This window comes from Simochromis diagramma, unplaced genomic scaffold (genome assembly GCF_900408965.1).
Source record: "Simochromis diagramma unplaced genomic scaffold, fSimDia1.1 OVJJ01000026.1, whole genome shotgun sequence".
Taxonomy (NCBI): Eukaryota; Metazoa; Chordata; class Actinopteri; order Cichliformes; family Cichlidae; genus Simochromis; species Simochromis diagramma.
Genome location: NW_024386985.1, coordinates 4,237,846 through 4,250,551, shown reverse-complemented (window position 1 = coordinate 4,250,551; position 12,706 = coordinate 4,237,846). Strand labels below are relative to the sequence as shown.

At 42.2% G+C, this 12,706-nt stretch overlaps 1 protein-coding gene across 2 annotated transcripts; it reads right to left on the bottom strand.

The window, feature by feature from the left end:
• Positions 1–483: 483 nt before the first annotated feature.
• sap130a (Sin3A-associated protein a) lies at positions 484–12,460 on the bottom strand. Of its 2 annotated transcripts, none has more exons than XM_040040330.1 (21): positions 12,226–12,460; positions 10,728–10,855; positions 10,376–10,650; positions 9,763–9,930; positions 9,582–9,678; positions 9,281–9,393; positions 9,053–9,177; positions 8,775–8,922; positions 8,601–8,691; positions 8,411–8,515; positions 8,061–8,202; positions 7,566–7,681; positions 7,163–7,450; positions 6,900–7,074; positions 6,323–6,418; positions 5,879–6,240; positions 5,548–5,793; positions 5,332–5,457; positions 3,172–3,275; positions 2,832–2,945; positions 484–1,632 (listed from the first exon to the last, which is right to left on the bottom strand). In XM_040040330.1, exons 2-21 carry the CDS (start codon positions 10,837–10,839, stop codon positions 1,474–1,476), a joined length of 3,162 nt encoding a protein of 1,053 aa, XP_039896264.1. In that variant the 5' UTR covers positions 10,840–10,855; positions 12,226–12,460; the 3' UTR covers positions 484–1,473. The 2 variants fall into 2 exon arrangements, with proteins under 2 accessions (XP_039896264.1, XP_039896265.1); XM_040040331.1 differs by lacking the exon at positions 12,226–12,460 and adding an exon at positions 11,873–12,193.
• Between the last annotated feature and the right edge of the window lie 246 nt (positions 12,461–12,706).

Genomic DNA, 12,706 nt, shown 5'->3' with positions numbered 1-12,706 from the left:
TAATAAATGGATGAACTAGTTTTTCAATAATATTCTGATGCAGGATGTTTCTAATTTTAGAGATTTGCAAAAATGCAAGAACATAGTCATATTTCTATAATACTGCACTGAATGCTGAACATATGCTAATTAATTAATTGCATATGAATTAGTACAACAAGTATCAGTTCCTGGTTTGTAGTACAGTTTGAAGCGCAACGTTCAAACACTGGAGTACAGGCAGGGAGGGTGAGTTTCAGTTACAAACTGAAACTACATCCGTTTTACACCCCCTTGCAAGTCTCACTGTGTAAAGAGATCAAAATGTTCTACCTGCTTAAAACCAGGTAGAACATTTTGCTACCAGGCTCATCCTCAACCTGTGACTCCATCTGAGTCAGAATAATTTCCTAATCCACTCATATTTATATAACGCTGTGAAATGTTTTTATATACGGACACAATTAGCAGGATGAAAACTCAAAAATAAGAGCAGAACTTGTATTGTTTTCAGTATCTTTACTATAATTACACAGACAAAAACAATGTACAAGGTCTGGATGTTTCAGGCTCACTTCAGCTCGTACACTCTGCAGCACAAAGCGGCACGTCACACAGCACACAAAACGTTTCATCGAGTACAAAACTGGAAAAGAACGAGGTCGATGGAAAAACAGAAGCACATTTACAGTGATTTACATGAATTCAGTCCGCTGTTCACACGAGCACAGCCGCTCTCTTTATTCCAGATTAAGTGAAGATTTGATGGCAGTTTGAAATATTTTCTCATATCCGGATTTTTAGATTACACCTAAATTGTGGCTGATAAAAGATCTTTTTTTGTTTTCTCTTTAAACAAATGAAGCTGCTGGATTTTTTTTTTTAAAAAAAAGGAAGCAGTAGAAGTAACCTGAAACTTTTCTTTAAATGACATTTTAACAGCATCTGGAGAGCGTGCGGAGCAGCTCGGCCCGGTCCATCTCATGTACACTGACAAAATAAAGGCACAGACTGATGAAAAGAGCACGACTGAGATTAGTCCGTTTACAGTTTTGCTAAAGGAGTCCTTTTGAATGATTCTGACCGGCTCCGTTGGATAACTCACCTTGCACCTCTTTTTAGAGCCGAATATCACAGATACACAATGTGCCAAAAGTCTTACAAGAGGCAGAAACTAAGTTAGTAACAAGGATCTTTTTTTGGGGGGGGGGGGGTTTCATACATTAAAAGAAAGGGGAAGGGGGCAAAACAAAACACGGTGGCCATCAAGTGGCCACTCTAACAACCTACAATGTTCCTGTGTTTTGAACGAGAACCAGTTCCTGTTCCTCGAAGCAGTCCTGTTGCTCTTCTCTGTGCCCACAGATATGGAGGGTGCGTGTGATTGTATGCAGCAAATCATAGCACCAAAACTCTGAGCAGCTCCTTCACCCCTACACGGAGAGAGAGACGGTGGGAACGGCAGCGGTTTCTTGGCAGATGGGGAGGTCGCTCTTACGCCCGTTCTTTGCGCTTCAGTTTGGAGGACTTCTTGACTGTGCCGTTCTTGTTGAGCAGCTTCAGGACCTTCTCCTTGTGGTCGAGCACTTTCATCATGGTGTCTCTGGCCTCGGTCACCTGGTCCATCACCAGTTTACAGCGCTGCATGTTACCCTGAGGAGAAATGTACTGATTGAGTTGCTAAACTCATTACTAACATTACATGTACCTGAAAGAGAGAAGCTGTGGGGCTTTTTCCAGCCTGCCTAACAAGAACAAAAAGGAACTACATGAACAAACTACAGAAGAAGAAAAAAAAAAGCAGCAGTTTACAAAACTCAGAAGCCCAATCTGTGTTAAAGAGGATCTGTTATACTCATTTCCAGCCAATACTTCTATTCTTGGACTCCAGAGCAGCTTTGCATGATTACAGCTAAAAATAATCCTTATTTATCTTACACTGGGCCTGGTCCCGCCCCTCAGTTCATCCTCTGTCTCCTCCCCCTTAAAGCGAAGCTTAATTTGATTGGCTGGCCATTGAACAGCTGTGTTACACATAACCATATGACGGCTATCTGCTGTCACTAGGATCATAGAGAGCCAAGTCTGTGTTTATAATGAAGGTGTCAAACATAAGGCGCGGGGGCCAGAAATGGCCTGCCAAAAACTCCAGTTTGCCCCACTGTGTGATTTTAGAAGATGTCCAGGGTTTAAATTTTTGGACTTTGAAATCAATTTTACTTTAGTTTTAAACATGTTTTTGCTGCTGATGACACAGAGAGAAAAGCAGAGAGAACATTGGTTTGTTTTTAGTATAAAAATGGCAGAGCTTCACTTTTCAGATGCTTTACATTGTGGGTTCATAAGCTGTGCTATTCGAAACTTTAAGGAGAAATTCAGACAAGTTGACAAAACCAAATCGCCTCTAAAAAGTGAACTGGATTCAGAGAGACACAATATTCTTCTATAACCAACTCAGCATCATCACTGGACCAGGGCAAGCGGACTCACCCAATAAGCAATAAAATTTGTATCCACATGGTTTATAACCAAATGAGTGTATTTTGGAGGGTGAAGCACTGAACTTTGCTTTGTCATTAACTTTGCTAATGACAGTGAGAGTCTGGCATTAAACAGATCACAGGTACAGTATACTGTTTTTATTCGCACCGTTCTTCATGTTTTCATTCCTGTTTAGTCTTTTTTTCTCCGCTGAGGTTTTAATTATCTATTTACTAAATATCTTAAAAGAAGTCCTGAAGTTCTTAACTCCGGCCCACCCCACATGTATAACTTAGGAAATACTGATTTTTTTAAATTTGCATAACCTGAGCAGTGAAACCTTTATTTTTAATGTGCAGCAACAACCTCACCTGTATTAGTTCGTTAATTCGGTGAAGGTCATCATCTGCGCCGGCCCTCTTCTTTGGAATCAGACCCTCCTGAAGGGTGGAGAGGCGGCTGTACACATCATGCTCCAAACTCGACTGCAGAACAAGCGATAAAAAAAAATAAAAAAAATCTGCTTGTTAAAGAGCGTAAAAGTCTCTGAACTGAAATGCAAAGTCACACTGAAATATTGTAACAATTTTTTAATTGATTACATTTCTTTTTAAAAACAGAAGCTCACTTTAAGCACTGTTTTCCCCCAATTTAAAGACAAAACTATATTAACTGGGCCAATATAATAAAGGTCAGGAGGTCAGCACCCACCAGCTGCCTGAGCTGTGCCGCACACAGGTGAATCTTCCAGCCTTGTGCTCTGCATGCCACTCCTCTCTGATTGGCCATATCCTGCAAGGAGCCCTTCTTCTCTTCTGAAACATTAACAAAAAGCAGAATTAAACTGAGGAAAATGACAAAGAAGATTCAACACAAGCCTTTCAAACACTTCACTGATCGCTCCTCTCTGTTTTTTAATTTTAATCTCAATTACAGTTATAACATTTTATTTGATTTTGGCTTTTTTTTTTTTTTTAAATGATAAAATCAAGATTATAATACAAACAAAAGGAATTTGTTTACTCTTATTGCATATTTGGTATTATTGTAGGGTCTGCCTTACAATATAAAGCGCCTTGAGGTGACTGTTGTTGTGATTTGGCGCAGTATAAATAAAACTGAATTGATTTTGTCTTGCATGATTCAGAAGCATAACAGTGCATTTTTGCTCAACCCCTCAAACTCTAAACTCACTCGATGTTTAGTTCAACTTGTGTCAAGATAAACAAATGGTTATGACTTACCTGCAATTTAAATCAGTGTCTTTTACGTGTAATGATTTATCTTTATTTATAACAGTGTTTTCACATTAATGAGCTTTTCAGGGTTTTCACGCATTTTTCAGGGTCAAATTCAAGCACTTTTTAAGCACTTTCAAGGTCAATTTTCAAGCTTTTCCAGCACATTACCAAAAAAAATTTTTAAAAAAATGCACGTTTCCCTTAGCATCACCTCTGTAAGGCCATGTAAAAACCATTTGTTAAAACATAGAAAAATGCCCCACAGACAAATACTGAAAAATGAAACTATATGCATGTTGCACAAACTCAAAAAATATATACATTTCTCTTAAAAATTAAGATGTGCAAATGTAAACAAATCGACTTGTTAGAGATATTCATTTCCACTTGAAAAAAAAAAAAAAACACAACAACAACCCCACCAAACAAAAAAACTGCACCAAACACCACAATGATACACAGCAAGGCCAAACTAATAAGTCTTTTCATTAGATATTGATGCTTCTTTCCTATGTGACACAAAAAATAGGAGACAGATGTTTGTTTGTGTTTTTTTTAACTAGTTAAGCACCCAGCACCCCCAAATATGGGGGAAAAAGGGAGGAGATCACGTTTACTCAGTTACAACACGAGGTCAGAAATATAAGTGCCGACATGAGTAGTTTCCACAGAAACCTCTGAATCTCAGCTAAAATCTCATATAAACCATTTCTAGAAACACCAAACAAAGCAGACACCAAACAGTTAAAAGAGCAGTTACGTCACCATGAACCTGTGGACAGGTAATATCCATATTTTGATTTATGATTTTCTGGAGTTAAATGTGAACTGAAGCATATTTTCAAAGGTGTTATATGCTATAAAATACTTAGACGAGGGATATAAAAAAATCAAATTTTTCTATGTTTGAGTCACAGCAACTTTGCCATAGTAACATCTGCAGTAATATTTACACGTCTGATGACATCTCACAAGTGTTAGCTTTATTTTGATACCAAGACTGTTTACACAGAGTTTGTAATTGCAGAGAAATACTCCATTTATTTTGGTCATTTCATTTTCGAGCAGAAAGCTCAGAAAACCCCTGGGGCCTAACAGCTTAAAGTTAATTTCCAATAAAACCAACTGTAAGTTGTTTAACTACATTGTTGTCTGTATTATTGTTAAAGTTGTTAAAATGCACAAGCATCTACCTAAAATCTATTTATTTAGTCTATCATCAGTGATTTTATTAAGTACAATTATAATGTATTGTTCATCTCTGGGTGGCCTTTAGGGTCAAAAACAGTCCCTGATCATGGCCTAACTCTCCACCGGGTGACTGTGTCACCCATCACCCTTACCTCTGTTTTTCTTTTTTTGGTTCTCATTTGAATTCTAATAGTAATTAAAGTAAATACCATGTTTTCAACTCTGTTTGTGAGTTCAGGATCTGCATGTTTGATGCATTAATGGATAATTAATTAATCATACAGCTGCACAAAAGTTTACAAAAATATCCATCAATATTTACCACACATATAGGAATCTACTGTGAAATTAAAAAGTAACCCCCCTTTTCAGTTACTGAAAAAGCTGCTGCTGGTATGAAATATTAAATATTTTTGTTTGCAGCCAGTAAGACACTCACCTTTGACCCGGATGTCGCTGTACCTCTGGAAATGGTGATAAGCAGCTTTCCAGGGGTTACGATAGTGCCGCAAAAGTGTAATAGGTGGGCGAGGCTTCACCGGCACGTAGCGCACTCCTTCTTCATCTTCAACATAGAAACAGGTGTTACAAAACTAATAGTGCAGACAGGAAACATCACCATCATCATCGACACTGCCATGATCAGTTTACATACCGACATACTCCCTTGGTGGAGATTCCCGTCTCTCGGCCCTGCCGGTGATGGGCCTGCCTGGGGTCTTCTCCTCATCCGTGCTGTTAGTCTCGACCATCTCGCTCTCCTCTGTGGAAATGACATGCTGCTGCTTGCGGGGCTTCTTTCTCGGGGAGGCTCCAGGGATCAGATCGCCTGTGGCTGGGGTGCTCAGGGTGGACGTCTGTGTGGTGAGGGCTGGGGCCGCTGACATACTCGTGTTGGGATCTAAGGGGAAGCCTGCATGTTAGTTTTTATTTATATTTTCTATAAAGATGACCTTTAACATTTGGAGCACAAACACGTTTGTCACCTGGCTGAGAGGTGTCCATCGCCTCCACTTCCTGCTTGATTTTCACATCTGGGCAGACAGAGCTCGTGGCACATGCTGGAGTGCTGCTGGCAGCCGGCTGCGTGGGAGAAGCCACAGTGTTGGCCATCGAGGCCGGGACAGGGGGAGTCACAGCCATGGCAGCCGGCAAGGAGGACAGGACAGTGGAGGGCTGTGAGGGAGGCACGGGGCCGGGTGTAGCCAGCATGGTGGGGATGGCTTGAGCGAGGTGCTGGGTGTTCGAGGACACCGCCTGCTGCTCTCCGCCCTGAGAAGGCAATGCTTCTACTGTAGCTATGACAGGAGGGGCCACTGCCATGTGCACCTCAGCTTTGGGCTTCACTCTGATGGATGAACAAAACACGTTACATCACTGACACAAAACAGGAAATGAACACACATGTAACAAATGAGACACAAGCTCACCCAGCGGGTCGAGGCGATCCCGCTCCTCTCACGCCGCTGTCAATTCTCCCAGTACTGGCTTCAGACTGGGCGGGGATCAGGTTCTTACGAACACACCTGAGAAAGGGGAAGTGTAGAAAAGAAAACATTAAACTATTTTCCTGGAATTGGAAGTTTGATATGGTTTGACATGGATATTTTGACACTTTGGATTCAGAGCTGTTGATCAGCGTGTGAAAGTAATCCTCCGTTTAGAGCGATTACTGAAAATCTCCAACAACGATGCTTCTGTGTTTCTCCCTCACTCCTTTACTCTCACCATGTTTGGTTAAAGAGATTTTATACATAAGCTTGAAAATATTCAGTACAGTGCTTTTTCAAACCTTTAGTTTGTTTACTCTGGTTAGAATAAGTTGGTGAGTTTACGACTTTTCCTGTTTTGGTTTCAAAACTAGCCATCTCTCTAGTAGGGAATCATCTGTGTATTCATCTCAGTTTTATTTCTACCCTGCAAAATGTCTCAGCATTCTCCATATTTATTTTAGAAAAACAAGATGTAAGGTTTACTGCAAAACCCTGCTTCATGTGTTATACTCACGTTTCATTGGCGGGCTTCTTGCGGAGAATACTCGGTCTTGGGGAGGAGACCAGTGTGGGAGCTCCTCCCACTCCTCCCCCCTGGGTGTGCGCCTGCACCATGGTGGCTACCGGCTGGGTCGTGCTGAAGGTGCTGCTAATGGGGCTTGCTACAAAGCCATCAGCCAAAACAACCCCTGAATTAAAAAAAAAAAACATTAATTACAAACAAATTTCAGTAAAAGACTCAGAGACCATGCTATTTGGTATGATCTAAGTAACTACCAGGCTTTGCTTCAGACTGCGGTTGCTGCTGCTGTTGAGTGACCGGCGCCTGCTGTATTCCCTGTGTGGTGATTGACGCAGACGTGTGCAAACCCTGAACGCCTAACGATGCAGGCTGAATGCCCTGCGCTGCGATCGGTGCTTGCTGGATCCCCTGGGTGCTGATCTGTGCAGACGGCAGACCGATGCGGTCCACTGCCATCAGCTGCATGCGGTTCAGGTGCACAGTGGTCGCCACGCCCACTCCAGCTTGAGCTGGCAACGCTGAACTCGGAGCTTGAGGAGTAACTTAAAGAGCACAAAAGGGTAAAAGATTTTTCAAATCCCAGGCTCTACATTACACTAAACTAGACTTAAGTCCTTCCAATAATGAGCAGACACTCGGACTATAGCAAGTGCTTACCGGGGTACGGGCGGATGGTGGACACAGAGCTGCTAATAGGGGTGTAGGTATGTGTCAGAGGGTATGACGAAGAGTAGGCAGGCAGGAAATACTGGAACTGCACTGGTACAGAAGGTCTTAACAAGAAAGAAACAAGAATTAAAACAAGATCGGATTGGTTGTCTTCATTGTCTGTGATGTTTTATACTTTAAACTCTTGTGATCTGGATCATTGCCACATGCTGGTCCAGACTTAAAGAGATATTTAATATATTTAATACTTTTGAATTGGAAGTTTTATGGAGGGAGAACAACAAAGAGGATATGCTGAAAGGTAAAATGGAAAACACAATGTGACAACTTGTTTTCTAATTGGCCAAAAATTTCAACTGAAATTAAACTTGGATTAATTCCACAACTTTAGAGGAAATAAGAGGAAAGCGCACAGATTTTTGATACAACTGTGTAATACCCCATCATATGATCAGACTAAATTCCCCAGCACAGTGAGCTCACCTATTGTCGCTGCGGGCTTCCATGGTGACAGGGTTGGGAGAAGACCTGTGGCCAGGGATGGGGATGAGGTTGGCTCTCTCTCCTGGGTAGTCAGGCTGAACACGGGGTGAAGAATGGGCAATAGGCTGAGGGACCACTTTAGCTGTGAACAACACCCCAGAAGACTGTTAAGAAAAGCTACATGCTAATAATGAAAGGTGAGATAGCATATGTAGGGATGTGCATGCACTAGAAATAATATTTCATTACTTTCAAGTTGTAAACACGCAGCTCGTTCTGTTCCATGTCATTTAAAAAGGCAGCAGCACAAAAATGAATGTTGCATGAACGAGGCCAAAGAGTCAACATACCAACAGGGATGGTGGAGGTGGTCACTGCTGTAGCATGAGAAGAGTGTGAGGCCATTGTCATGGTGACAATCGTGCTACTCGTCATTTGGGTGTGTGTCACAGCGCCTAAACAGAAATGAAACAAGATTTCAGCTTCTTCTTTAATAACATTACAAAGATTTGACATGCTAATCAAGATAAAAGCTGATACCTATTGTAGTTGTTGATGGCACAGTGTTCGTGGCAACTATTGGTGCCACAGTTGCTGCAGCTACTGGTGTCACATTACTGAATATGGATTTCTGTATGGAAAAAAGGCAAGATTTTAGTTATTATGCAAAATAAATATTGCATATTTTTGCAGTGCATCATCAAGAGTAGTAACCTGTGTCATTGTGTGCGGAGGCTGGGGCTTCTGAGCTCCGACTGCAGGGTGTGATGGCAAAGTGATCCGTGTGGCTGTGTCACGGGTCCCCTGAGGCCTCTGGATGCTGACAGCGGGTGGAGGGGGGTGAATGGTCATTGCTGGACGCCTGAAATAGTAAAATAAATAAATAGATAAATATGACCTCTTCAAAAATGCAAAGTAAACAAGTAGCACTAAACTGCGAACAAACTTGGCTAAGAACATACTGAACGATCTCAGACTTTATCTTTTCTTACCCATGTATCACCTCTGGAGAGTGTGAGACTGTCTGGCTGATAACTGGAGATTGAGTTCTAGTCACTGAGATGGGAGCCACCACGGTTGGGAGGACAGCTGTAGAGGTTGTTGCAGGAGATCGGGACTGTGGACAGTATGGAAAAACAAAAAACAGCAGCAGCCTTATACTGTGTGCTTCTACATAACTAACATGAATATTCTTATTTCTTTAAAGTTCTGCAGGGCACCTGAATCTGGTGAATGATGTGTGGCACTGTCGGCTGGGCAGTGCCTGCACTTGCTCCAGTGGCTGGCCGCAAGACAGTTTTGGAGCTGGACATAACAGCTGCTGCAGCAGCCCCTGCAGGACAGAAAATACAGCAATCCATCAAAATGCAAGCCTGACATACTGTCGACAACATTTAGGAGATGACTGTCCAAATCAGTTTGCATCTAACTTTTACTTTCTCTTTGACAGATCATTTACAAGTACTCGTTTCCCAAAGCTGCACTAAAGGTACTCCCACAGGAGTCTTCCTCGCTATATACCTCGAGGCAAGTGTGGTGGGAAGGACTGTTGAGGAACTGCAGCAGGGGTCCTGATGATCTGAAAGTTCGGCATCAGGTGCACGTTGCTTGAGTGACCCTTAAACACCAAGAAAGCAGTACAGGTCTTTAGTTGTCAGCAGGAAAAAGACAAACATTAAAAGCAAATGTAGAAAAGACTCACCTGCTGACCACTGATGGTTGCCACAGGGATAGACGGGGTGGTAGCGATGCTGCTCTCGATGGTGACTGTTATGTGACCAGGCACCTTGGGGGGTATGGGCATATGAGCCTGGTTGGAAGCTGGTGCTGGAGCAATAAGACGACTTGGCATTGGTGACTTCAAGACCGCCTGAAAAAGACATCAATTTAAAAAAATTAACATCTGTTTGTTTTAACAAATAATACAAGCTAGATGATCAGATTCAGACAGCCCAGGTGAAAAGTTCAAGCTCAAGTAAAAAAAGAAATATCCTATGATGAGATTCCTGTCTACAGCATTACATTTCCCCCCCACAGATCAGAGTTTTACTGAACCTTTTGGTACTTCAGAGCTAATTTTAACTTTAAGTTATTGTTGGGTAGCTTAGTCTACAATAACATACTTTTTAAAATATAAGGAAAATTGGCGTCTTATTATTTTCAGGAATTGCAAAAACTGAGACATGGGGGGAAAATGTTACGTTGAACACTGTCTACACTCAGAAAACTTTGCCAATATAAGAAAGCAAATTATGTTCCTTTTACTTTGGAGATGGTTAAGTTTATAGAAACTCAAACAGAGACTTAAAGGTCACCTTCATCTGGCTTTCAGTAAGCACTGCAGGCTGGCCCTGTGGGAGCTGGACAGAGGGGGTGGGTAAGGTTGCAGGTGTGCCGGGCTGAATGGCCACGTTTTGGGTGGCAGCTGGAGGCTGGCCGAGCTGCGTCTGTACTTGTGGGTATGGTCTGACCACCATGGTCTCTTGCTTTTCATCTCTGAAAGTCGAGGTTCCCCCGCCACCGGCAGGTGGATGATCATGCTGACCGTGGTCACCATCCCGACTGCTGTCTGCATCTCCACCACCTCCGCCTGAGGAAAAAGAACTTGATTAGACATCAACTACACACTTACATCTTCTCTGCCATTTTTGTGTGATTAAATGTTACCTGAAGCGCTTGACGGTTGATTGACAGGCACCAGGTTTCCAGGTGCTGGGATCTGAGGTGCTCCCCCACTAGAAGCAGGCAGCCCATGTCGGGGGAATTGCTGGGAGCTCATTTTAACTATTTATGATCTAAAACAGGATGCAAAGCAGATGCACACAGGATATGACAAAGTTAAAAACACCATCATAGGCATCATGGGAAACAGGGAGAAAAGGCTGAGGAATGCCAGATTTGCCAAATTACACAAGAAACTGACTGAGAATCTGTGACAACTGGTCTAATGGAGTTATTAATCCAAAAGTGAGATTTTTGGGGTGAAATTGTTGTGGATATAACGAGAGGTGAGGAAAGAGGTTCAAAAATGAGTTTCCACCGCCATCTGTAAAACACAATGGAGGCTCAGTCATGGAGGATATTTTGAAAATTAATGTAAATATGAATACAAAACGTTACGAATGTAAGCTCGTTAGAACTGCACAAACTCCGTTTTGGCCTTATGTACTGTATTTCCATGTATGTTTGCATGTTTCAAATAATTTCTGCACCCATTTCCCAATGTGTCAAGACTTTTTTGCACAGTACAGTTCAGTTTCTAATAGGCTTTTTTCCATACAGCCGCTGTATGCCTACTACGATTTAAAAATTAAATATATTTATGACACATATCTTTTACGGCATAACTGTTCATTATGGACGTGCTTTGCATAGTTATGGATACAGACTCTCTTCACTCTTACTGAAAATACTAAAACATCCAATTATTAAAGTTAATTATTGTAGCTACGTACAGACAGCGTGAGACTGTAAGCCCCGAATACCACACAGGGTTAGCTTAAGTATCCCGGGATGGGGTTAAATTCCCGACCTGAATATAGATTATTTTCCCCTGGTATAAATACAAGTGTGCCGTGAAATTTTAGCTCACCCTTTGGTCACAAAATATTTGAAAACCTCTGCTCTTGACGATCCAGTCCGAGGACCTCAACAACAACAAAAGCCATGTAGATTAACCCTTCACATGCAGCGCGGGAACGTAAAACGGACAGACGGAGGGCAGAGAACGTGTCCATGAAATTAAGAGCTGTTTAACATCACAGGAAAAAGCTGTATTTGAGTGTCTGAAAAGGATCGAACGGCTTCAGTACCTTTGTTTGACATTATGTAGTCGGTATCGTATGACAGACAGCAAACTGAGTCGATGCGCACCAAATATGACGTTAACAAGCATGCACAGAAAAGGCCTTTCAACTAGAATCACACCCGTTTTCAGCTCAGTCAGATACTATCCACCGTGGTGGCTGTTTTAGCCTCTGTAACCCTAAAACCGAAAAGCTGCCTCATTAGGCAGCTATCCCACCTAGCAGCATGCTAACACTGGAAGCGCTAGCCCCGCTAACCTGCTTTTCATGCCAAATCCTGAACTTTATACAGAGTACAGCGGCACAAACTTCCTACAGCTAAAAGGACAAAAAGGCTGTTGTGTGTGCGCAGACTTTACCGTATCGATGAGTTGCTGGGCAATGCTCGTTTTGTGGATTACAATTTTTCCATTCGTCTTTTCTTTTTTTCACTCTCAAAATGCAAGCCGGAAGACCGCTGAGATAGGACTGCACCTACTTTCTACATTCAACCAACCAGAGAAGGGACTGCTCGATCGCTAGCCAATAGAAATGTTTTTAGCGCCATAAAGCGGTACAACGGGCTGAAGGAGGTAGGCGGTTGTTAGGGGGACGCTAAGACACTCTAGTCACGTGATCGACGGACGCAATCGAGCTCACTTTGGAGCCAAGTGGGAACCTCCGAAAAAAGGAAGCCAAGGCGGAAGTGCAAAAAACTGCAGTTCCTCTAAAGGCCACTTGATGCTGCCTATGCTTCAACAGCAATGAAATATCCGCACAGAAAGTAATTAATTCAAAGAAATAAGCGACCAGACACACAATTCAAGAATTAAATGACAAAAAACACCCCAATATTTTTAA

Excerpts from the sequence above, each read along its gene's own strand:
- sap130a (XM_040040330.1), bottom strand. The coding sequence starts at position 10,839 with ATGAGCTCCCAGCAATTCCCCCGACATGGGCTGCCTGCTTCTAGTGGG. Across the intron at positions 9,931-10,375 it reads TTACTGAAAGCCAGATGAAG|GCGGTCTTGAAGTCACCAAT; the intron begins GTGACCTTTAAG and ends TGTCTTTTTCAG. Across the intron at positions 3,276-5,331 it reads CAGCGACATCCGGGTCAAAG|AAGAGAAGAAGGGCTCCTTG; the intron begins GTGAGTGTCTTA and ends TTAATGTTTCAG.